Source organism: Lepisosteus oculatus, chromosome 5, assembly GCF_040954835.1.
Source record: "Lepisosteus oculatus isolate fLepOcu1 chromosome 5, fLepOcu1.hap2, whole genome shotgun sequence".
NCBI classification, from domain to species: domain Eukaryota; kingdom Metazoa; phylum Chordata; class Actinopteri; order Semionotiformes; family Lepisosteidae; genus Lepisosteus; species Lepisosteus oculatus.
Window position 1 is genome coordinate 9,999,494 of NC_090700.1, and position 26,067 is coordinate 10,025,560.

The window sequence follows — 26,067 nt, forward strand, 5'->3', positions numbered from 1 at the left end:
GGAATGGTCATGTTTGGGATTCCTGGTCTTTTGCTGTTGTTTCACCTGCGTTTTGCCTCTTAATCACCACGTAGTGTTAACACGACAGGGAAGGTGGACTGTAAATAAGGATGCATTTTTGTTGTATGAATGATGTCTTCCAATACTGGTGAGATTACAGGATACAGGTATGAGTGTGTTGTAAAGAAGGTTATGTTTACAGTTAACACATAAAGGTTCATGTTTGCCCTATGCCAGTTACCCAGTAGACAGCCCACACAATTGTTAGACCGGGCTATGTGAACAAGGAGTTTTGATTTCATTAATACCTTTTTGTTTCTGTTGTTCAATGATGTTGGAGTTGCAGAGCTATTTACCTTATTTTTAAGTAATCAACATTTTTTTTCTAGGACCCTTACAAGAGATAAACTATTCTAAATGTCTTGAGGTACAGGCATGAAAGAGTTGACTTGGAGACAAACCAGAAACCATATATTTAATGTAAAAGAATGCTAGCAGTTATCAAGGGAAACTGAGCTTTGGAGATCAACAGTGTGAAACTGGTGCTTTATCGAGCTTCTGTTATCTGCTGATGTAACCAACAGATGCTACATACGCTATTACCTTATCTCAGCTTTGAAGGTCTCGTTCAGCATATGGTTACTTAAAATTCAGTAATTATTAATTACATGAACAAACAATTCCCCTCACTGCCTTCCTGTTTATACCTTGTCTTTCCTCAGTAATGAAAATAATCTAATTACCATTTCTGTAGTACAACTGGACATCACTATTAGCTTTCTCTGGAGAACTCATGGAGAAGGTTTTATCGTGCAGTTATACCACTTGTACTTTAGTTTGCTGAACCAGGCATTGTAAGAGTTATGGCACTCATATGTGGTGCATGTTCAATAAGAAACAGCCTAAGATCCATGTAACTAAAACAATGACCACTAAAGTTCATGCCTCATTGTTTCAGTGGTTCATTATAGTAACCTGAAACCTACACAAAAACTCTGGAATTTATTTGTTCCATATTCAGAACACTTTGTGATGAAGAGCTTAAAGAAATACAACACCAGGTAAAAACAGCTGGAAACAATAGTAAGACTGTATTTACCGACTTACTAAATATTTAATTTGATTTTGTTTATGAAGTGAAATATTAAATTACCCCAAATAGGCACTTACTGTGGAACAGCCCTTGGTAATTGTCAGGTACGCAAGTTATTTATTCATGGTGGAAATAAGGTTCACACATGATATCATGCATATAGAAATAGTACATCACATTAAAACAGTGACACTCCTGCAACTTCAACTTCCTACAAGTATGGTATGTTAAAACGTGTTAGGTGAATTTATGTGGAAATTACACAGGATTGATTACAGTCTGTGTAACATTAAAACTTATGAGATTTTGCAAAAAGAGATTGTTCATTCTTGAAGGGGGAGACTTCTGTATACTTGCATCCACAGAGCTGAGGAAATTGAGATTTTCACAAGTTATATTGGTGGGTCCACACTGGTAATGGACAGGTTGGCTCTTAGCATATAGTGTAAACAATAATATCACTGTGCTTAAACCCCTCAATTATATTTCATAGGAACAAACCACCAGTATATTTTAAGTGTTTTATTTTGTTTTTATTATGTTTAAATGCATGCGATTCAATAGGATGTCTTTCCAGTGCTTGAACGGTTTAAAGGCTGGACTGAGTTTTGCTACTGTTTGAAAAATGCGGCTAATAGGTTATTTTTTAGAAGATGGGTAGAGATAGAGCTTGAAAGATGTATAGCTAGACCTAGTTCTGTCACTGTTGTTGAATATAGTTTTGTTTATTTTTGGGAAAGCAGTGGCTCATCTCCAGTTTAATTGAAGTTCTACAACTGACAGCTTGGGAGAGAGGATAAAGCTTGTTTTGCTCAACTAAGCATAAATACAAGAAACAAGCACCCCTTTTCCCAGTGTTAGTTTTGCACCCCTCCCCATATTATTGCCCATCTGGCAGAAGCTCCTTGGCTCACTCAGACCAGTGGTAGGGACTCCAATAGCCTCATCCCCATAGCCAGCTTACCCAGGAAGTCACTCAGTAGTGTGGGATTTGTCTGAAGCCCTTGAACAGTTAAAAAGCAATGTGAAGAAACAATCAGAAATGCAAATAAAGTGGAGAAGATTATAAGGGGTCTGATACATGTTATCCCAAATCTTCAAAGGCAAAGCAGCAGGTTCCTTCCGAATAAAGTGAAACTGGAACCAAAGGGCACATTGGACTAAGAACTGGAGGCTCTTCTTCACTGAAAGCATGGTGGGAAAGTGGAACAGGCTACCCAGCCATGTTGAAAAAGGCCCACAATCCCCCTCACTGCCTTCTTGTTCATACCTTGTTCTTCATCGGTGATGAAAATAATCTAATTACCATTTCTGTAGTAGAATAGGACTAAGGACTGTTCTTAGCTTTCTCTGGATATAACTCGTGGGAAGGAGACCTTTATAGGGCAGTTAAACAGCTTGTACTGTACTTCTGTATGCTGAATTAGCCTTGGTAAGAGTGGTGGCACACATACATGGTGCATGTTCAGTAAGAGGTGCCGATATCCCTCTTCTCTCAAGAAACAGCTGGACGAGGTGGTTGGACCAATGTGCTCCTAACTACCAAACAGGCTAGACGGGTCAGATGGCCAGCTGTTGAGAATACGGACCCTCCCTACGTGCTCAAAATGAAAACAGGAAACAAAGCGGGGGTAACCGAGACAAAGAACAAACAAACGAAAACACCCGTATCAATCCGCTCCGCTCTCCGCAGACTTGTCCCAGCGGCCCCCTCTTCCGCCTCCCGACCCCGCCTGGCGAGGATGGTGCGGCGAGATTAACCCATGGGCAGATCTCCTACCACCCTGACCAAGCTGAAACTGGGGAAGCTCAAGGTCGTGCGGCGCCAGCTCCTGCAGCGCTACGAGCACCAGCCCTTCATCTCCTGCCTGGCGGGGCTCTATGGCTGCCATTGGAAGCGCTACCAGAGAGCCCGCGCCCAGCCTGGGGAATGCTGCTGCAGCAAGGTCTGTATTCCCACCCCACCGCTACCTGCCTGGGCGCCTTCTCTTGCCCTTTGAATGCCTTCCTTACCTTTGGTACAGTACTGTGGCTGCCGCTGTATGAGACTCCACCTCTGATTTTAGGACGGGCTAAGGAGGAAGTGTCTTCTGCGACTTGACCTACAAATCCCAGTTGTCTTTTTAATTCAGAATAATAGAAGCGCTGGCATTACTGGGGCCGATCTAAGGCATTCATGGTTCTGTTACCGGCCCACACAGACGCCGATAGATTCTTACGGTACAGAAATATTCATTCGCTAAGCGATAACTTTCAATTGGCTTAAGTGCGGTGCAAAATCCTAGCACTGTGTTGATTTTAAGCTTTAGATCAACTAATAAGAAGGTAGACGCAGGTTTCAGTGTACTGTGAATTGAGAGAGCTGTGCTATGTGCTTGTCGTTTATCAAATTGTTCCGTGAGACTTGAAGGGAAAAATATTTCCTTAAGTTGCCATTAGAACACCTTGTTCTCCTAAAAAGAATGACAATGAGTTTTGGAAAAAAAGAGTAAGACACTGCTCAATTGGGTGCCATTGGGTTTTTTTTAATTTAATTTAAGAATGCAATATGAATACTAATTTTAACTCACTTAGAGGAATTCATTCTGTTTTTAAGTTAAGTTTTGTCCATTTTGATGATAAAGGTTTAATCAGTGAGCAGGTGTTTATCTTATGTTAATATACAGCCTTAACACATACAGTATATGTATTTTAATGTATAGTCAATACATGTACAGTATATTGGAAGAAACAATATACTGTACATACTAAATGAAGTTAAAATATGGTATTTGTGACTGGTGGGTTAAGTCTAAATGTAACACTTCACATTCCCATTGAGACATTCTCATCAAAAAGGAAACAGGTTTGACTTCACATTGGAGAGAAATGATCAAATATGTGCTAATTTAACTGGGATTTTCTTGCAGTTGGAATGCAGCAGTTTTGGAGTCCTGATAGTGACGTTTGGGCTCAGCTTGGTGTTTCTGTACTTCTGGAGCGAAGCCCAAAATGACTACAATGATTTTGACTGGTAGGTCTCACATCTGATTTATTGCATTTTGACTTAGACTCTCAAAGGGCTGATTTAAAGACACGTTTCCAGGAGAAAGTTCTGTTCGTTTTCTCTAGTTTTCAAGAAAACAATTACATGCAAGACAATTGTTAAAATTAACTAGGCCTAAGAGGGGTAAAAAAGTAAGAGTAATTGGAAACTCAATTAAAGTGACTAATGAACAATGTGATTTCTTTTCAGGTTGAGATAATTCTTAGGTTTTTAATGCTATCATGAAGTTCACCTTTTTTGCTTGATTTTATTTCTTTTTATAATCAAGCCATATTATTACTAGCTAATTTAAGCTTTGTACCCCCCTCACCATTGTTTTCTCAGGTTCAGTTTTGGAAAGTTTGGGTACTGGTTCCCCTGGTCAGTGGTGCTGCTGGTTGTAGCTGCTGTGCTGTTCACCTATGTGGCTGGTTTGCTGGTGAGTAGCCCATAAGAACAGGCTCTGCTGCTGTTTTACCAGGTCTGGCTAGCAATATGGAAAGGACATTCTCAATATGGAGAGCTTTGCGTGATGTGTCAGATGTCCCTTGAAAAGGTTTTAGTTATGTACTGGAAGTACATATTACTTTCCACCAGCAAAGACTATAACAAAGAAACATAACAGAAAATGTCTTGGTTTCAGTCCTCATTTGTTGCATTTTTAAATCTGTAGACATGTGTCTCTTCTCACTATGCATTTGATGCACAGTGTTGCCTTGCATTACAGATCCCTTTCAAATATATAGAATAAGACTTAAACTTTCTGCTCATCGTCAGCATTTGTTCATTGGAGTTTCATAGATTTATTAATACTGCATTCATAGTGTTTGTTAAATTTCCCATTTGCGTAAAGATCTATAGCTACAGCGACCATGTCCCTTATAAACATCATGGTGATGCCTGGATAACGTGGGAAGTAGAAAGTACAATAAGATATAGGTTTATTCCATGCTGAAAAGAGAAGAAAAAAAACAACGTTTCGGCCGTGGAGCCTTCTTCAGGTGTGAGGACAATAAATGACTGATGTACAATAATAGATGACTGACAGTACAATAAAATGACTGATCAGTCCTTTTGTGGACTTCACCAGGAAACTGAGTCTTTCATTTTGTTATCTCTATGTGTAACATGCTGAGCAGAACAAGCTAAAACACGCTGGGGTTTCACATAACGATATTTATCCTTATATGAAGGTATAAGGATAAATACCCTTAAATTAATACCAGGGTGGAGTGGTGGTGGCTCTGTGGCTAAGGATCTGCGCCTGTAGCTGGAAGGTTGCCAGTTCGTATCCTGCAGCCGGCAGAGGAATCCTACTCCACTGGGCCCCTGAGCAAGGCCCTTAACCCCAACTGCTCCAGGCGTGCCGTATAAATGGCTGACCCTGCGCTCTGACCCCAAGCTTCTCTCTCCCCATCCTTGTGTCTATGTGTCTCATGGAGAGCAAGTGTATGTGAAAAAAGACAAATTCCTAATGCGAGAAATTGCATATGTCTAGAAATTTACTCTTTTGTTGCAGTTTAATATATGGCTTGAAAACGGCAAAGGAGATTTTCTTTATTTGGGGTAGAAGTAGAGCAAAAATACAAAATTTAATCATTACCTATTTGTGTTTTCCCTCCAAGGGTAAAGGTTATGTTATTATTTCCACGGGTAACTGATGACTATATTTTGTCTCGAAGCAAATATAGTATTGCTGAAACAATCAGGATTTCCCTATTGCAATGTTTACAGTGTTACAAAACACCTTTTCTTAATGATCACATGTTCTGATGGAACAGTTGTTGTCAAAGAAAAGCAATAACCTGCCTGGCAGTTCAGTGGAGACCATGAATATTTGCAAAAGATTCTGATGGCATCACGTTCTTTGCAGGGTGATATTGCTGATGTATGTAGCACAAAGTCAGAGCAGAGTCAGAGTGGATAATTGCTATTTAGAGCTGTATAAAAAGATTTGCCTCATTGTGCTCTGTTGACGCAACATTTAAGGGGATTAGCAGCATCTTAAAGGGTTCTGTTATCTTGCAGGTATTAGCAGTGTGTTTGCTAACTGAAGGCCAACGGTTGTATTTGCACTGGAGCCACAAGGTATTTTTTTCTCTTTCTCCATTCCGTTAATGAGCTTTATTGCCCAGAGTTATCTATATTATACCCAAGTTACTATAAGAGATCTTCATTCTATATGAGTAGTAGCAGATGGCCAAGTTCACGTAGATGGAATTGAACTGTAAAATGACTCATAAAAGATGTACCATGGTTTATGGCACAGTGATTCTTCCATCTACTGTCCCTTTTGCCTTTTTCTGATTCACTCTCCTCCACCCCTAACACTTCCAAATCTTTACTGACATTGAACACAGATTCCCAGTGATAAAGCTGAGTAATACAGGATGAGTCATTGTGTAGCCAGTCCTGCTTTATTGCACTACTGGGCCTATCAAGGACACTCTTAATATGAAGTCATAAGCAACCATAGCATGCTGTTTCTGTCAGTAATAAAAAAGGTTCTGCACCTCAAAAGATTTATTCCAGTCTTATAAGTGACTATAGAACTAAATTAATCTTGGCATTCTATATTTTTGTCACATTTCCTCATTTACCTGCACTTAAGTAGTAAGACTGCACATTTCTGTTGAAAGCATGGCTAATCGTGTGCAAAAGAAATAATCACAAATGTGTTTTTTACAGATTGGAATTCTGGTCACTCTGACATTCTCTATCAGTGCCATCACAGTGTTGACTGATTTGTGGAAAGAAGAATGGAAAACTCTCTTACTGTCATTTCAGGTAGGACTTTCAGCATAGCCTGCAGTTTGGGAGGTGCAGACAGTCCTCAAATAACGTTTTCTTGCTCAACTTTTATTCTCCCACACAAAAAGACAAAAAAAAAGGGAAAAACCCTCTCAAACTATTTCATATCCTAGTAGTGACCTTCTCATTCCTTTGTTCTGTGTTTTGCTGACTGGTTAGGTCACAGCTCCGTATCTGCATGTGGGTGGAGTTTCGATGATGACCCTATTGTCCTGGCCAATAGCGTTACACTTCTTCCGCATGAACAAAAGAGGTAAGATAAAAGTGCTGCACCTGATCATGAAGTTGTTACTTTAATATTATTGACTTGAACACAAGTTGTGCTGAATCGAAAATTTTGTAGAGCTAATTATTTGATAACACCTGACTTTAATGTAACATGCAGACTTCAGCAGACTTAGTAATATCTCGGAACAATATTGTTAGATATACCTTGATTTACCTGGTGAAGCAATGCCTGGTTCCTCTCCCTGATCTGCTGTGTAGTGGGGTGCTTGCACAGTATGGCTCCTTTGTGCTTAAGTGGTGGATGATGTGGGTCCTCTCCTGTATATAAAGGGGTTTGAGTTCTTTTCGTATTAAAATTACTATATAAATTCAGTTATCAATATTTTTAGTATCACATAAACTTAATATTCTACCAGAGACAAATTATTTGACTGTCTTCAAATCCATACTTAAAACTTTCCTTTTTAAGAAGGTCTGTATCTGATTTCCATCTGTATAAACCTCTATGCTCGCTGTTTATTTTTTTTCAGTTTGTATTGTACTTTTGCTTTATCACTATACTCTATACAACATACTTGGGCTTGGAAAGGTGCTTTATAAATATTATTATTAGAATTTCACTAAATATTAATAAATATAATCCTTTTGTAAACGCTCATCTTAATATAACTAAATGTGAAGTAGTTTGTCATGCCCTTTAGTCAGATGCCTTCATTTGAATTAGTACTACTGTAGCTCAGCACACTCAAACAGGTTTTACCACTATAATCCTCCTGGTTTATCTCTGCAAGTAAAGCCAGTATATTTTAGTGTTTTCCTCACAGAGATCCATAGTTCACAGAGGTAGGACAGTGCAGTAGTTGATCAGTTACTCTTTCATAACTCAGATGACTTATTCCTTCAGATGCTTGTTTGCCCTCTTTGTCTCCATGGCAGCTCTGTTTGTCTGCCTACAACAGCAGCTGTAATGTTGTTTGTGGTTAATAATTGCAATCTTCAGGGAGCTTTAAACATCCTTCATTATTAATTAGTCAGGCGGAGAGCTTTCTCCAGGTTAGCTGGAGACTCTGCTGCTGTTGGTAGTGTATGTACACACCATCATTTAAGATGTTGCAAATGTTTTTGCCTTTTACATCATCCAGTGTGAAAAAACAGCGTTTCGGGTAGCTTTGGTACAGGACTGTTTTTTTTTAATACAGTAGACTGGATGCTGTGTAAAAGCCCAGGTGTTTTTATTATTTTTTTCTTTTCACTCAGTGTTGTTCCTTTGTTCAGAAACACTATTCTATGGTTATCATCCACTAATATGTTAGTCATTGTATTTTAAGATACCAGTTGATCCTCATAGATATGTATTTTGTACTAAAAAAAGCAGTCTATGAGCTTTATGGATTCATTGAGAGTAGCAGAAGATTTTAATCAAGTCAGCATCTATATCACCCTGAAGCTCACCACTGGCAAACCACTAAACCTCAGCAGGTGTGAGCCTGGCCAGTACCTGGATAGGAGACATCCAGGAAAGGCTAAGGTTGCTGCTCGAAAAGGTGTTAGTGGGAACAGTATGATCACCCTGTGGTCTGTGTGGATCCTGATTCCCCAGCATAGTGATTGAGACACATACTGTAAAAAAGGTGCTGCCCTTCGGATGAGAAAAACAAACTGAGGTCCTGACCCTTTGAGGTCATTAAACATGGCCCCAGGGTGTATTTTAACAAGACTGAGGGTGTATCTCTCTGATCTCCTCCCCACTGATAGCTGATGTCAGGGTTACACATTGGTGGTGGTGGCGCTTAGTCCTTGTTAAGCGCTTTAAGAGGAGTGTCCAGAAAAGCACTGTGGAAGTGTAAGGGATTAGTTATAAGATTACCCTGGCTTGCTGTTTTTACAATCCTAGTCAATTTGAATAGAAGATGACTGTGAAACTTGTTTTTCTCTGATCCAACCAAGCCACATTATTAATAGTTCAATTGTTAGAACAGAAGAACACAAGTGGAGGCTCTGAGTAAATTGCTGATGCTCTCATAAGACAAATATGCTGATGGCATTCTTAATATGCACAGATACCGTATGTTCTAATTGAATGGGTGTGCCTCTTTTGCAGTGCGGCAGGTGCTGATTCTGGGGGTGTATCTGGCAGTCTTGTTCTCTCTGTACTTGGTGCCTCTGGGCATGTACTCTCCCTGTATTAAAGAAGAGGGGACCCTGGGTCAACCCCCTGCCCTCATAGGCCACAGAGGAGCCCCAATGGTAGGTGCAAGGTTATGTTGTTTAGCCTGGACTGTTATTGGGTGCTTTTTTCCCTCTGTCATGCTGAAATGTGCTACACTGCGTAAAGCATAGCCATAAAGTCTATCACTAATTTGATCCAGGGAAAAACAATTAAATGGGACTACTGAGATTATTTAGTTATTATGTAGGCCACTAATAAATTCTAGTAAGTCTTGAAATCCTGTCTGAGTAAAGCTAAACAACTGAATGTTAGTTATATAGTAACCAAACGCTATAATATATACATGAACGAGATCTTTGCTAAAACACCTTTTTTTTGTGTTTGAAACAGTTTGGTCCAGAAAACACCGAGATGTCCTTCAAGAAAGCCATTGAGCTTGGAGGTGATGGTCTGGAGACAGATGTCACCATCAGGTCAGGAGATGTTTAATCTTCTGTAGATTATATGTGGCATACATTACACATTACAGTAATGTGAAGACATCTTTTAGAGAATTTCATACTGGAGTATACTTTTTTCTACAACGGTTTTGTTACAATATATTGTTATTTTGTTGTTGTTATTACACTGCAGATTTTATCTCTGACAGCAACCACCAGTGCTGATGATTAATCTACAGTATATTTCCTAGTTCTGGCATTCAAGTCTGTAGTTTGTATTTTCTTTAGTCTGTGACCATTCTTTGAGGAAAGGAACTGTTGTTATGACTAAGGAAGGATTGTTAAAAACGTGCAAAAGAAAGTGACATCATCTTTCTGTGTTTTCTCCTGGCTTTTGTGCAGTTTCCCCACACTGAAAAGGCACTGAACATTCTTTTTGGATGTCCAAAAGGGATAGTTCCAAGTCATGTCTTCATTATGATACAATTGTTCATAATTTCCTAGAAAAAGTTATAAAAAATTTAAAATGCTGTATTATCTTCATATGGTCACTGAGCTATAGTACAGATGGCAAAATATAAAACTTCAGGGCTACATTTTAAGTAACAAGTAATAGGTTTATTCCATGCTGAAAAAAAGAAGAAAGAGCCTTCTTCAGGTGTGAAGAACCTGAAGAAGGCTCCACGGCCGAAACGTTGTGTTCTCTTTCTTCTTTTTTTCAGCATGGAATAAACCTATTACTCGTTTCTTTGCAGCCGACGCATGCTGACGCAGCTACCCACCTGAACTACATTTTAAGTAGTTCATAACTGATATTATATATTTTGTCTTATTCAGTGTTCAGCCCTATTGAAATTTAATAGCAGCTAGCAGTACTCTGTGTCTTAAACAGTAAGAGGCTTGTGGAGTAAATCGGCTCAGTTACATTAGAATGAACTCCAGCCTCTGCAATCCTCTGCTAGCCAGCTAATTCAAAGGATCGGGGCTCCAGTGGTTTGGCGTATTGAAAGTTTCTCTTGTCAGCACTCTACCCTAATTAAATTGAGCTATTACTAAAAATGAAAACCATACAGTTTCGTATTCAGCATGATTATTATCTATATCCTAGTTACAGGCCTTATAAACACTTGCAACAGCTTAGCCTAGCAGTGATCACGTGGTGATTCTGGTATGTTTGTCCTACATATTTGTTGTTAACTTTGTTAATTATCTGCATCTGTTATTAAGATCTGTCTGTTAAAAAAGATTAAATTAAAAGTTCCCTTTTATATCAGCGTACTAGTGCCTAGAATATTCTGAGAAAGTACATGGGATATCTCAGTCCTTGTTTACTGCTCAGAGGCATCAGTAGTGTTAATATGAAGTGAGACTCTGCTATTCCAGAAGTGTGACACAACAGTCACCCAGTTGTATTTTGAATGTGTTGGATGAATGACCAGAAAAGGTCAGGCATGGCAGATAATCTCGCACATTAATCTTGCCGTGTTATCTGCTCTATCAGAGTGTGCAGAATGATACCAGATTTCAGAATCTGTGCACTGCAGATAACATCATGGAAACAAATCTGAAGGAGACCTTAGTTCTTGCCTTCATGGTCTTGAGTGCTTGCTTTCAAAAATGCCGTTTCCTAAAAAAGGCATGATTTGTGGATTTCTGAGAAGTTTGAGAAGGCCGAGCTTCAATGAGGAAGCTTCACATGATTTAGTGTGCTATACCCTGTGCTGCACTTGGTGTTTAAGCTTGAAACTGAAAACGATTTTAGTAGAGAAGAATTAGGTGCAGGCCTATCCTAGTAAGAAGATTATAGAGAATAATCTTGTCAAAGATTACAGCATGGACTTCATGCGCCACATAGTATGCACTATTGCTTCACACTTCTTAATACTGAAAAAGTGAAACTATAGGGAAAAGATGTTCAATCTATCAAATCATTCTACATGGGGCACTTCTCATAAACACATTTTGACAAGCATATCAGAGAACGGTGTTCCCAAATCCATTGGTAATTGTCTTGTTATATTGCTCTGAATATAAATATGACTGCGGAGATGAGTCATACACAGTGCAGCACATTGGTGGGTGTGCAGGGAAAGAGCAGCAGAGAAAACACTAAAGGAATTACTGCTAGGAGTCACTTTTATACATAGCCGAGTGGTGGGTGTATACAAGAATCTACTAAACCAAGCGGCACCTGCTGATTCATCTTACAATTTCAAGCTGATGGAGAAAATCGCCGCATAATCACACTTAATTATCGGATCTATATAATGCCTCTGTACCACTTACATTACGTGGGCAGTTTATCACAGCAGGTCTCAGTTTTTGGAAACTCTGTTCTAAGGGTGCTGTCTTTTTCCCCACAGTTACGATGGAGTGCCTTTTCTCATGCACGACCGCCTGTTAAAGAGAACCACTAACATCCAGGAGGTGTTTCCCAACCGGAGCAGTGAGCCGGCTGCCATGTTCACCTGGAGCGAGCTGGAGGAGCTGAATGCCGGAGCCTGGTTCCTCAAGGTGGGCGGCCGTGGGGCCTTTTTGAACAGACTCGCAGAAAAGAGCAAGGCTTGCAATCCGGAGAGGGGAATATGAGCTGGGAAGCAGAGAATGTTATGTAAAAAAGATGTAAAAAAAACAAAACAAGGGGAAGCACGCTTCGTTTTTACATACACCTGCATAAATTGGGATTTTGATCCTACTGGTTTAAGTTTAAAGAACTTTTAACGTACAGTGTACTCTGCAAGTGGATATTTTTGAATTGCACTATTTCCAAGCTGAATGCTTATCCAGATGTCTAGTCTCAGTATGAATTGTGCACGAGATAAAACTTAGCCAGTAAACGTGGCAAGTGCAACACAGAAGGGAGTTAATCATTCAAAACCACAGCTGTGCTAGAACTGGCTTCCCCATTCTTGAACTGTTCTGGGTTTACCATCCTCTGCTTTCTCCTCCTCCTCAGCGCGATCCGTTTGGCACGGCTGCCTCTCTGTCCGGTGAGGATCAGAGCACAGCACAGAACCAGTCCATCCAAACACTGAGAGGCTTCCTGGAGCTCGCCTCCCAGCACAGGAAGCTGGTGATCTTTGATCTGTACCGCCCCCCCAGAGACCACCCTTACAGGGACTCCTGGATTAATCAGACCCTTGAAGTCATCCGCAGCAACTTCACCATCGATCCAAGTCTGGTATGTCATCTTGCCCATCTGGAGAAGCATTTCATTTCTGAAGCCCATAAAGGGTGTTATAGTGTAAAGTACTATTCTGCTTTTGAGAAGTGTAATTGGGTGGCTTTTTCTTCTTCTTTCATACATTTAATGATATTATATTGAAGTTATATAGTGCTTTCTGTTCTGAAGGAACCCAAAGTCCTTGACCCACTAGAGAAACACAGCACTTACCTGGGTATTGCATGTAAGCCATTTTGCACCCACAGCTCTGGTGCAGGGCAGATTCTTAGATTCCCCAGTTGAATTAGAGGAGGACACTAGATAGGCAATTTTATGCAAGGCCAGAATTGAATTTAACCTGGAACAACAAGATGAAAACCCTTACTTTTACGAACAGTGCCATGGGATGGGACCCAATATTGATCCAGCCAGTAGTCCAGACCTTGGTTTAATATCTTGTCTAATGTGAGAGAGAGAGTAGAGTTTATTGTCGTAATGCTTTCTCCAGTACATGGTCGCCAGTCACCATGATTAAATATTTGGAAAATTTTGATCAGGGAAGAGTACCTACCAACTGCACATCCACCAGCCCCACTTATAGCAGCAACCTAGTTTTCACATTCATTCTGGATTGGAAGAAATTGCATCCCTTCATAATAAGCAAGACTTGTTTTGCTGTAATGTATGTTGCAAGGCAGCCTGGTGAGTCAATGGTTTGTGTCCTGGTCTGCAGGTTCTGTGGCTTCCCAGTGAACAGAGGAACATGGTGCATGATGTGGATCCCTGGCTGCAGCAGACCTCTGGAGACAAGGCCTCCATTGAAGAGCTGCAGGAGAATAATATTGTGAAGCTGAACCTTCACTACAGTGCCATGTCAGCTGAGCAGATCAGGTACTGAACAGTCATATCCCTTCAGTACCACATTTGTGTTTTAATAATACAGGGGAGAAAGGTTCACACCTGTCTGAAAATACTTTGGACATAAACGTGGAAAAAATCAATTTGTAGATTTTAAACATACAACAGGTTTCAAAATCAATAAATCATAGACCCCAGAGAATGTATTTAAATTTTAAATACCCACTATATTTTTGTGAAAAGAAACTGGATATTATGGATATCAGAAAAAAAAAACAAAATGATGAAGCGCGACGAGTGCCAGCACTTTCTGTTTCTCACTTCCATGTGTGATATCCTGTTAGCGGGAATTCAACACCCACAGGCCCAGAGAGCTCCACTAGGCACTTAGCAAAGCAGTGGGTTGCAGGCATGGGCGTAATAGATGGGTGAATGGGCACTGCAGATACTGGCACATCATGTACTCTCCAAACCCCACGTACGGAGGCATTGTGTCAGAGTTTATACAGGCAGTCAATTATGATAATCAAAGTTATTATGTCCCACATAGAATGATAATGCATTAACATCTTAGCAAAACAGGAAAGAGAGCGAACACAACAGGGCTCTAATATGTCCTCTTGAGTATTTAGCCACATCATCTGTGTTTTTCTAGACGCCCACAAAGGGATTTCTGCCCCTGCTGAACTCGGTAGCACAGCGCATTTATTATGCAGTGCTTCCTGGGCCAAGCTGTAGACTGTGGGAAAACAACAGGCACAATGAGTAGAAAAGTCCCTTGGCTGCACTTTACTGGAATTTATAGTTTGCAATTGACAGTCTGGTTTTGAAATCCTGATTGGAATGGATTTATAGAACCATAAAAAAGCATTTTTAAGTACAATATTTCCTGTTGTATTTATTTTTATGAGGTTATTAAAGATCCATTCTACTTAATGGATGATAATTGTAAGAATATTTGCCCATTGCACACGATATGTCTTCAAATGTGTCAAATGGAAATGACCCTGCTTGAGTGTTTTTGAATGGAAACTGAGGGCTTTTGCATCATTTGCCAGGCTTCTGATCTGAGCTCTTTCTCACCAATTCTGATGTCGGCCTGTTCTGTTGTCACTTGACAGTAAATATGCTTCTGTGAACATCAGCACCAACCTGTATGTGGTTAGCCAGCCCTGGCTCTATTCCCTGGCCTGGTGTGCGGGCGCCCAGTCTGTCACCACTAATGCAATCCACATCCTGAAGGCACTGCGCAGGCCGCTGTTTCTGATGGTGAGTGGCTCTTACACAGCTGGGTGCACTGCTTTATACAGCATTGTAATTACTGACTAAGATGACAGATGGAAGCCCCTTGCTCCTGAATTGTGTTGGTACCATGTAAAACCATATTGTGCCCTCTAAAATAAGATTTTATTGTCCCCTGAGGGAAATCTTTTATGGACACCCAGCACTCCTGTATATTTAAATAGAATGGAAAGAAAAAAAAGGAGAAAATAAAAACATTGCACATTATTCTATTACAAAAAATAAGAAAAACATTGCACATCACTCTATGGCACATGTACAGTAGAACACATAACAACATGTAACATTTATAACACATCACAAAACATATTGCACTCAAGTGGGTTGTAAGAGTCCAAATTGTGTTTATCCTTGACATTTGCGTTGAAAGCTTCAATGGATAGTGGAACAAAGGAATGTTTGTATCTGATTGTACAAAATACGATCTGATTGTCCTGTTCCCTGGATCCTTCCACGGAACATTAGCAGAATTTGCTTCCCCGCTATTCTTAGTAATGATTTACACATATAGAGCTAATTGCAGCCTCCATAAACTGCCACTTTACTTGCATTTTTGAGAGGAGCCCATCTCTCTGTGTCTGATTCATAATTAATTCATTTTAACGTGCTGAACGACAATGCTTACATCACGTGCTGTACAAGCAAATCAAGATCCTGACATTAAGCATTTCTCTGTGCAACCGGTTTAACGCTCAGCTAGTGCATCTGTTTCATGTCTGAGTCGTGATGGCCCAAGTATTGACTTTTTGTTCAACTGAGGGAAAAAACAAAATTCCACCTCCATATGGAAAAACCCCTAGTATCATAGCTATTTTTTGACATTGTAGTCAATATTCTAATTCCAGTTTTTGAACATTCTTAACTCAGTCTATAACTTGCTGACTGCTGCTAACCAGGCATTTTGCAAAGATGTGCTTCTTTCATTTACACTTGCAGAATGATGAGACAAACTGGTTGATATGGGGTCTGATATTGTCACAAGGGACTGAGCAGATGCAGATGCTTGTCAGCAAACCCATAGTCATTGAAACATTTCCACTCTTTTCATTTCAAGTCTTAAAAATGGAACTGCAGAGCATATAAGTCCTTCAGAAATCTCAGCAAAGACTATTATATGAGGAGGACGTACAGTAAATGGCTGTGACTGTAATTCAGAACTAGCAGTGTCTGGCCTGCTCCTTGGCTGGTGTGTTTGAGCACACTGTCCAGGCCCCAGCCTGGAAATAAAAAAAAACTTCAGTCCTGTATCTTTGTAGTTTACCTCAATGAGCAATTTTAATCTGGGCTGAATATCTTCATCCCCTTTTATTGTTAGACATTTTTAAATACATTTTTTAGGGGAAGGGTGCATGTTTTCATGTTGAGTGAGATAATCGTCTCAATTACATTATTTTATTTCTCCATACGAGCATCCACATTCCCCATAATACCATAGTGTTGGCCATCAAATACTCATAGGATTTGTTTGGTGTAGAAGACAGGTTGCCATCTTTGACATTTCTTTGTTGATGATAATTATTTCTCATAATCTTTGTTGATGAGTTTCCATTGGCATTACTGCAAACATCATTGTGATATGATATTATAGTGTCCAAATAAGTATTGGGCTCCTCATCAGAATCTGCTGTATCTAGATGTAAGTTCTGAAGTCCCATAGGGGTCAAAAAAGCATTATGTTATGTATCTGAATGGGATTATAGCAACATGAGGTATTGCAATCAAGAGCACAATTTATGGTCCCAGCATTTCTTAAAGCATGTATTACTGACCTGTTTCATTAAATTGCATTTATAAAGGTTTATCCTTTAACCCGTGCTCTATGATAGTGCTGCAGAGTTGCTTGTTGTCACTACAGCATTGTTTTCCGATTGTATTTGGATCCAAACACTGTTTTAATACAGTTCACTTGCATGTGGTTTTTTTACAGACACCAGAGGAATACAGCCTAATGTGGATTCTGTCAGATGTGCTCTCTGCTGTTCTCATTGCTGCTGTGTTCATATTCCATTGGTGAGCACTGCCTTAATTTTTAATCTAATTCACAGGCTAGTGTTTGTTCGTTGCAAATTTTACAGGATTGGAAACCAAACAGAAGTTTTGCCATTTTTAATGCATTTTAATGCAAATCTGCAAACAGCTTTGCCTTTTTTGTGCTTGTTGTGGCAAAGCAAAATTCTGCCCATTTGCAATAAAACAGCAATTTAATTTCCAAATGTAAGGTAAAGAATTAACAATAATGACACGTTAAGTGTTAAATACACAGGGCACTGTCTATATAGGGAAAGGTAAATTCCACCCCACGCTTCGTATTTTGTCAACACGTTTCTCTTGTCCTTGTTTTGTATTTGAATGAGTAAGGGGTGGCACGAGAAAACATCTTTTCCCTGACCTGTGTTTTAGGTGGCGAGAGAGGGGCCTGCCCTGCTGTTCGGGCAGCAGACAGACGCATGAAAACGGTCCATACAGCAAGTTCAGGACTGGTAAGACCTTGTCCTCCGTGCAATCCGTACAGTATATTAACGATGCATGCAGGTTAGACTGCTTCTGTGCAGCTTAACTGCACGATGTTGAGACCTCATGCTGATTAGAATATTGCAGTTTAGTCAAACTGTTTACTGTTGTGGGATTTCAACTTATACATCACAACATATGAGGAAACTCTAAACGCGATTCTAAGTCATTGTTTAAATATTTCTCTCCAGACTTGGAAACATTCTCTACAGTCCCTGTTTAGGTTTCAGAAGTTGTCGGCTGCTGGCAATATCCTAATTTCATATCACAGCGGTTCATTTTTAAGGTCGCAGGTCAGATGTGCTCTTTCAAATGACTGTGTTTCTCGCGGGCCACGGCATTCCACTGAGGGCCTGAGCCGCCGCTCGGGCGGGCCCGTACCGTTATACGGCGGGAAGTGGTGTGCCCGGCCGCAACGGTGCCCTCCTTGCTTTCCGGCAGAGCTCAGTGACGTGTGGTCCATCTCCGGCGTGAGCGTCCGAGGGGAGAGCAGGACCCCGCCAGCCGCCCCACACCTGCCCACCATCTCCGAGCTGCACGAGCCGCCCGTCTGACGCCCGCCGCTGGTCCGCTGCGGAGTGGTCAGCAGCTGACCGCTGGGGTTCAGCCCGCCCCCTTCCTCCCAGGCTCCGGAGAGGAAGACGCTGGCTTTCAGGAAGCCGTCTGGAGAAAGCTGGGACGTTCTTTCTTAATACAGCTGTTGTGGGGGGGAAAAAACATACAACTATTTTTCTATAACCAGGATCACTGGCCGTCGCTGGAGCATCATTTGTAAGCTGCTTCAGCTCCTGTCTTTAAATGCGAAATAGGACAGAACATTCTCGTGAAAGAGGAATTTCATTGCCAATATAAGATTTTATATACACGTTTGTTCACGTGTGAATGGGATATCCACATCGGCAGTATAACGTGGCAACATGACGTTTTAACAGTCTTGTACGAATGGGGTTGTGTCCGGTGTGTAAATGAGCTTTATTATCACTATTTTAGAGTTTTGAATTCCGAATGTACTATAAAGCACAGGGCACTATTCTAGTCTAGTGCATGTGTCTGCATTTACCTCTAAAAAAGAACTAATCGCAGAATGTCTAAATATTTATATATTTACATATGACATGTATACTGTATGTAGCTTTCAGGGATATCCTTTCTCAATTAATAGAGAAAGATGAACTGCATATTCAGTAGAGTGCCATAGGATACAGTCCATGAAGTACGCAGAACACCACTTTAAGTGTCTCGTCTTAATGAAAGTTGTCCCAATAGCAAGGTACCCCTGACGGTACAGTAGCAACTGGCATATTGCATAACTTGTTCCCATGCAAATCCTGACTAAGCCAGTTTCATCTTGGCTTCTAAAAATCTGACAATCTTTAAAAATGGTGACAATGCTATGTCGTTTTAAAGTAATTGCAAACTTGTCCTCCTGATTGGGAAATAAAAAGCTTAAAATAGATGTTTTAGATGTTATGTCTTAGGCACTATATCGTATACCCCATGATGGAGGCAAAATATCCCTATTTCAGTTTTTTTTCTTTGCCTTATTCTGACTTTCAACACTTCATGTACTGTGTCCCTTGTAGCATATAATACACTTGCTAAAGTGGAGCAGAGAAACTTTTAGTTTTTTGGTGTTAATTTTTAAACAAGCAGATGAATGTGTGCATTTAAAATCTGATAAACATTAAAGCGTTGAACAGTGGAGTTAGAATGCAATATGGAATTGCATGGGATTCGAATTAGGAAAAAAAGGAACAAATATAACATTACATTACATTGCATTGCTTTATATTATAATATAAATATATTTTGAAATTGCAGCCAAAGAGCTACTATGCATATTTTTTTTATTATTAGATACACTCCCATAAATGCAGCAGATGTTCTTGATAAAAAATGAGCATTGCTATTGTAGCATTACTGGCTATGAACGTCTACCACCAGAGCTCTTTTTCTTTAGAGCAGGGCATCAAAAAGACGTCTTCATTTTAGACAAACTGCTGTATGGTAAAGTGTAACATTAGCTGCTTCTCTTTGTTAATTATGAATGACTGACATTACAAGGTTGAGATTTTTATTTTTGTTTCTTATCAAAGGACTGAAACTGTAGATATTTTATTATCTAAAAACAATACTGAATAGGCCCTTCTATAACGGCATTTTCTGCTTGATTCTACGATATAAAGGACTAAGGAGGGCATAGATTGTTTTTAACTACCGAGTTTCCATACAGATGACTTGGATTAACGTATTATTTTTATGCGAGGGCTGTAAATCATAACTTAAGATGACCATTTTTAATAAAATGCAAAAATGAGAATTGTTTTGCTTGGTCTTATTACAGAAACAATATTTTAAAGGGATTACATATGGGTTATCTAGCTAAAATAATTACCATCTGTCTCAAACACTTATTGTAAAAACCAAAATATCCAACAGTATAATAGCATACAGTACTAGTGCACTGTGTGAAACCCATTTTTGTGTTGTAGTCCCTTATACAGTACAAAATAGACTGATTAGACTTTCAGTAACCTAACGTGGTTATCCAATGTGAAAATAGACAGTCTAAAAGCTGCCACTGTGATGAATTACAGTATGTTATAAACACAAAAGGCCTGGGACTCAATGCAGATATCATTAAATAGCCTCAGTCCTTCTGTTGTGATTAAATGCAAAACTGGATGTTTCAACCAGAGTCAACTTCTGATGATTGAAGCTTTTCTTCAAATAATATGAATATTTCATCCTAATGAATTAATTTATTAAAAAATCGAAAACCCCATCTATTCCGTAAATTGAAATGTCCTTATTTTTTTTATTTTACCAAAACGAAACTTGAGAAACTTTTTCTGTGTCATGTGGAAAGAGAAATTAGTATCTGACCATTAGCCTTTCCTGTTATGTTTGCTTTGAATAACCACAGACAAGACTTACTATTGTACCATCTGTGTCTCTTCCACTGCACATGAACCACGGAATAGAATTCCCAGCTCTCTTTCTCAGGATCTGGAATCGAGCAAGATTTCTAATTCTCCTTAACATATAAATAACTCGTTTAAATGGACATGTTTATCCCTTCAACACAGCCTTTGACTATTGACCCTGAACTGCAGAGCAAACACAAATATGATAGGACACAAATGTGAGACACCCTCTGTCACCTGGATTTGTGCTGTGGGCTTTTTGTATCAGTGTTCATACTGTATGTGTTTTTGCCCTCCCAAGACTACTATAAATATCACAAATTCCTTACTATGAACCATTAAAGCACAGGTTGTTACAGGCTTGAACTCACCACATGCTACCCGGACAAAATGACTGATTTGACAACATTATAAAAGCAGTTTTGAATCAATGTTCCCCATATGGATGAATCGGCATCTTTTGTGCAATCCGTACAATATGTGGACAGTGCATGACGAAGTCCATTTTGATGATTCAGCTTAAAAATGTAGTTCTGGTTAATGCGGAAAAATTATAAATACCCTGGTTTGGATCCCTCATAGCCCTCCTGTACATGACCCGTTAATTTTTCAAGGGCTGGTTTTCTTTCAATACACTGGTGTCTTCCAAATATGAAATTCATTGCTCAGCACCTGTTACGCTTTCCATTCAAGACTCAAGTTTCCCTGATAATGCACAGAGATATATCCTGTGACTTCGCTCAGACTATTTTTCAGTTATGCTGGCTATTTTTGTCTCTGGCTGTTATTTGGAATGGTTTCGGAAGGTAATGTCCCTGAACTCACCATTTTGATTTTGTTTTGCTGACTTTGTTGTGAAGTACAGACTGATATTTATTTCCAGGGGCGTGATAAGTATTCTGTCCACTGCAAAAACAGTAAACAGGGAAATGTGGGTTAGTTACACTTCAGCAAGAGCTTAAACAAGTGTGTCCTCTCTGTCACTCGCCCCACATCTTCTCTGAAGACTTATTTCTTTAATATGGTGGACTGCATTCTTTGCAAGAAAAAGCAGTGCAGTTACGCCATGAGAAAATTATAGTACATTTGGAGGTTTGTCTTTTATGGTTTAGGAATTAAAGGCGTGCAGTTTTATAAGGAAGGGATAAAGTTTGTTTTCATTTTTATTCATCTTAAATACTGTGGCAAAAAATAATAGAGCAGAGTATCAGTGCTTCAAAAGCTCTTTGTCATCTGATTTTAAAAATTAAATCTATTGACTGAGTATTGCTGGAAAAAATATGATTCCAAGTGATTTTTCTGACCAAAGAGAGAAATGTAATGAATGGAAATATTAAAGTGGAAGTTATGAACATTTTTACTATTTTACTTTGTATTAGTTTTAATTTATCAGCAATTTGTTCCTTTCTGTAAAATAACCGATGAGCTACAACCTCAGTAACAGAGTACATTACCTTAGTGGCTAGTATATTTGTCATGACCAATTAAAGGACAGGAAGCTGTGACAGTTTAGAAACCAAAATTGTTCAAGTGGAAGAACAATTTATTTTTTTCATTGTGCCGGACATGAGGCAATTCCTTAATTAAACATGATTAGATTTAGCTTGCAAAGCTGAACTATACAGTACATTATGACCGCCATCTCTGTAAACACAGGTCAAAATTTACAACTTCAGATATTCTTTCAGGCATGTGCTTTTATTAATTAAAAAACATCAACTTTTTTACAGCAAAATACACGTGATGGAGTTTGTGGTACAGAATCACTAACATTCTCTGAGTTATGAAATTTTCAGATGTGAAATCTTTTTAGCAGCCCTATGCAAAGTTTTACAATGCATATACCATTTAGGTTAAATACGTATTAAAAGTTAATGGAAAATGCATACAGTAACCCACAGAGATGGCATTAATTAACAACAAAAATGTCGTTTAGTGTTTTCAGGCATTGCATTATTCATCCTTACCAAACTCTTACTGTAAAATAAAGTGTAAAGGACAATTTTTTAGATTTCTTTGCCTACTTTGAACACAATGACACCTAGAAAGTGTACATTCAAAAGCTTGACTCCCCAAGTACCATGCACCGTCAATGAACTACAAAATGGTGTTACTTTCACAGATTAAATCCAATGGATGAATTGCATACTCAATTAAAAATGTCATGTAAAATTCACTGCTGTAACTGAATCTTTCAAATCTCTATTGGAAACAGACTATTTCACAGGATTCAGAAGCTTAGTTTGGTGAATTGACAAATTTATTGAACCTGTTTATCAACTGATAAACAAGACAATTGTATCTGCCGTTGAAGGTAATACAGCAGTTTTAAGTATAAAAGTGATTTGGTCCAAGCGCAATAATAATTTGTACTTGTTAGTAAAAAAAAATTCAGTACCACATATACAAAGTCACACTTCAAAAGACAAAAAATGCTTTTGTTACATTTGTTGTTTTTGTTTTTCTGTCTCCCAAGACCCTGGACTGCATTGTGAAATATTGTTTTAAAAATCTGTCATAACAGAAATGTGCTTTTTTGAAAGTGTTTCGGTGTTGGACAGAATTCAATCTTACAATTATCAGTTTTAAAGGAGGCAAAATTATATGACAAGTTCATTGTGGGTGACAAAGTTAGAACACAGTTTTACACTGAACTGTTATTACAAAGGCCATTAGTGAATTCAAACTTATATTTCTACAATACAGAAATTACTCTATATTTGCTACTATGCTCAGTGCCAGTTACTTGCTTTCATCCCAGTTTATTTTCATTTTTAAAAATAGCCTGTTGATTTAGAGTAAACATAAAATTTACTAATGTAAACCGATACAGCACTTGCTTTTGTAATACTGCTGAATAAGTGGGAGATATTGTAAGAAATAGTTTAGTCTAACAATATTAAAAACAGTATTCAGTAGTATAGTACTTACTGGTGGAAAATCTCTATCAATTGTTAAATTTCTCATTCAGGCGCTAAACATGAGCAGCCTCAGACAGGCATTGTAAGGCTATTTGTTCTTAATAGCGCATGTATAACAAAACAGTACACTCGTGCGAGGGCTAGCACTAGATTCTTGTTTGACAGAAAACAGTACTGAGAGACTGAAATATCAGTTATTCCAATGAAAAAAACTGTAGTAGCAATGAAGGAAACTGCTAAACAAACAACGGTGTACAAGGAACAAAAGTTGTGTTTTACTTAATGAACCTCCTAATACTGTTAAATGAAATGCAAAATTAAACAATTCGAAATATTTGTTCACACTTCTAATTATGCTAAAAAAACATAGGAAGGGCCCAAACCTTTTCAGTTTACTTAGATTGGAAACCCAAAAAATTTGAAAAATACCAACCTCTCAAAGTTAAGGCTTTGCAGAAGTGACCTCAGTGACCAAGATATCTAACCAGGGCCCCTGCTCAGGTAAAAGCAAGAAAGAATATACTTCTGAACTTTCTAAAACCATTTCATACAGAAATCAGTGAGCAACTCTAATGTTGAATGAGGGGTTCTAACGAACTCTGATGTTTAAAGCAGTACAATTTTGAAAGTATCTTCCTGCTTCCTATACAGGGATTAAAAAATAATTTGTACCAGCGTCCCTAATGTCAGTCTGCATGGAAAACACTTCAAGGAATAGCTTTTTCCAGTCTTGAAAAAAAAGGCAAATTTTCTCTCTGCAGCCATTCAATCTGCAACTTGAAGTTAAATACATTGGTGGCCCAGATCACCTTGCATGCGAGCTTTGTTTTCACATTTTCTGGATGTACAGGTTTGAAAACGCGTTTCAGTACCCTGAGGACGCCAAGGTGACGCACAGAGTGATGGCCAGTCTGCGCCAGCTTCCTGGGTGGGGCAGGGCCGGCGGAGGAAGGGCGGATCAGAGGTAGTCGTCCTCGCTGGACGGAGAGGTGGGGCTGTGCTCGTCAGGGTCCGTATCGGCGGAGCTCAGCGAGGAGCTGCGACTCGTGCTCCACAGCTGGGCGGAGAAAGTGCTGGCCCAGCTGCACGGGTTGCCCAGGGGCTGGAGCAGACGCAGCAGCTCAAAGGCCTGGCGCCAGCGCTCTCTCTCAGTTCACTTATTGCTGCCCCGAGCGCTCCGCTGTTTGGTCATGGTGGTCAACATCTGGCTGATGTATGAGGTCAGCAGGTCATCCATCTTGTAGCCCTGTGTCAGAAAGCAGCAGCAGCCTGAAGTAGCCTTCTACATCCCTGGCAATATTGCTTTCAACTAAGCCATGTTTCTTTTAAATATTTCCATTAACCTTTAAGCCTTTAATTGAGGTTCTTTGATTTCCACTCTGCACATCAGGCTAGAGAGAACAATCTTTTTGTCTCTGCAATGCTTCCTACCTGACTGTAAGTTTCTGTCCCCCCCCCTTAACTCGTACATTCTTTTTTAACGAGAAGATAATAACAGTGACTTCGAAAAGTAGTTTCATGGGTCACAGGCAAAATACTTTGGCTCCGTTTGACGCGACATTCCACGCACAAGTCACGGTATGACTTACAGCCGCGACTACAAGACCGCTCTGAACCATTCGCTCGGAGAAGAGCATTATCGCCTCACCAGTGAGGTCTCGCACAGGAGCTTGCTTCCTCGCACCAGGTTTCCGATGGTTATGTGGAAGTACGTGTTGCCGCTGCTCCAGTTGGAGATCTTGGTGAAAGGATGTGTTGTCAAGATATCCTGAAATCAGGTTGGAATTAGGTCAGCTGTATAAATGCAATGGCACTGGTGTGATAAAAAAAAGACACGAGGAGCTTTTAACATTTATTAGATTTTTTTTTGCTTATTCCTTCTTACAATAACAAAATGGAAACTTCAGACTTACTTATACATTTATGTTTGTTGCTGAAGTCATCTTGAATAACGTGATTTATTAGAGTTAATGTCCCATAAAAACTGCTGTACTGTAGATTCCCTTAAATTAATCCTTTGGAAAGCAGATTAATCCTTTGCATGCAGTGATTATATATTTATACAGCAACATATGCTGTATACCATTGCCACTAGGCAGTGTTAAGGTCAAGGTAATTGAGATAATTCTGGAAACCCCAGTCTGCAACACTGACCACACGGCATAGCCCACCTTGTTCTTTGGGTCAATCAAGCTGACACCATGCTTGTTTATTGCGATTAGCAATATCTCTGGAAAGTTTGGCTCGGTGGTTTGCTGCGAAGCAAATAACAGCATTAAATGAAACTAAAAGAACACTTGGAAAAAGATGAAGCTATTTCTCAGGCAATAATAATAGCTTACTGCTGCTCTCTAATTGGTACATTTAGACCTGTAGAGCAGAGGAATATGGGGAGAGTGATGTAAGTAGCCAAGCTAAGATAAGTACTTTAAAACTTCTTCTGCAAAATGGTATCTGCCCCACAGGCGCATTGAAGATTCCCTCCCCCAGTCAGGAAAAACATCAAATTTTCCGAGAGTTGCTTATTCTTGGTAAAGACTGCAGTACACTAAACTCCACTACGTTTCGATCGTGTAGCTAATTATATGGTGGTTCTTTGTTTCATCCAGGTTTCTGTT

General features: G+C 39.4%; 2 protein-coding genes across 6 annotated transcripts in view; one reads left to right on the forward strand and one right to left on the reverse strand.

The window, feature by feature from the left end:
* The window catches only part of gdpd4a (glycerophosphodiester phosphodiesterase domain containing 4a), a 34,385-nt gene extending 14,464 nt beyond the window's left edge, over positions 1–19,921 (forward strand). For all 4 annotated transcript variants that reach the window (XM_015341433.2, XM_006628107.3, XM_015341435.2 and 1 more), the window contains exons 2-16: positions 2,787–3,039; positions 4,003–4,106; positions 4,464–4,557; positions 6,147–6,206; positions 6,807–6,905; positions 7,089–7,182; positions 9,259–9,404; positions 9,718–9,800; positions 12,131–12,281; positions 12,724–12,948; positions 13,664–13,821; positions 14,910–15,057; positions 17,018–17,100; positions 17,491–17,570; positions 18,043–19,921. In XM_015341433.2, the coding sequence (XP_015196919.2) occupies positions 2,857–3,039; positions 4,003–4,106; positions 4,464–4,557; positions 6,147–6,206; positions 6,807–6,905; positions 7,089–7,182; positions 9,259–9,404; positions 9,718–9,800; positions 12,131–12,281; positions 12,724–12,948; positions 13,664–13,821; positions 14,910–15,057; positions 17,018–17,100; positions 17,491–17,570; positions 18,043–18,155 (1,821 nt within the window). In that variant the 5' untranslated portion in view covers positions 2,787–2,856 and the 3' untranslated portion in view covers positions 18,156–19,921. The remainder of the gene's footprint in view (positions 1–2,786; positions 3,040–4,002; positions 4,107–4,463; positions 4,558–6,146; positions 6,207–6,806; positions 6,906–7,088; positions 7,183–9,258; positions 9,405–9,717; positions 9,801–12,130; positions 12,282–12,723; positions 12,949–13,663; positions 13,822–14,909; positions 15,058–17,017; positions 17,101–17,490; positions 17,571–18,042) is intronic.
* A 2,286-nt stretch (positions 19,922–22,207) lies between these two features.
* The window catches only part of myo7aa (myosin VIIAa), a 52,687-nt gene continuing 48,827 nt past the window's right edge, over positions 22,208–26,067 (reverse strand). For both annotated transcript variants that reach the window (XM_069190081.1, XM_015341432.2), the window contains 3 exons: positions 25,621–25,704; positions 25,098–25,217; positions 22,208–24,695 (listed from right to left, as the gene is read on the reverse strand). In XM_069190081.1, coding sequence (XP_069046182.1) covers positions 24,603–24,695; positions 25,098–25,217; positions 25,621–25,704 — 297 coding nt within the window. In that variant the 3' untranslated portion in view covers positions 22,208–24,602. The remainder of the gene's footprint in view (positions 24,696–25,097; positions 25,218–25,620; positions 25,705–26,067) is intronic.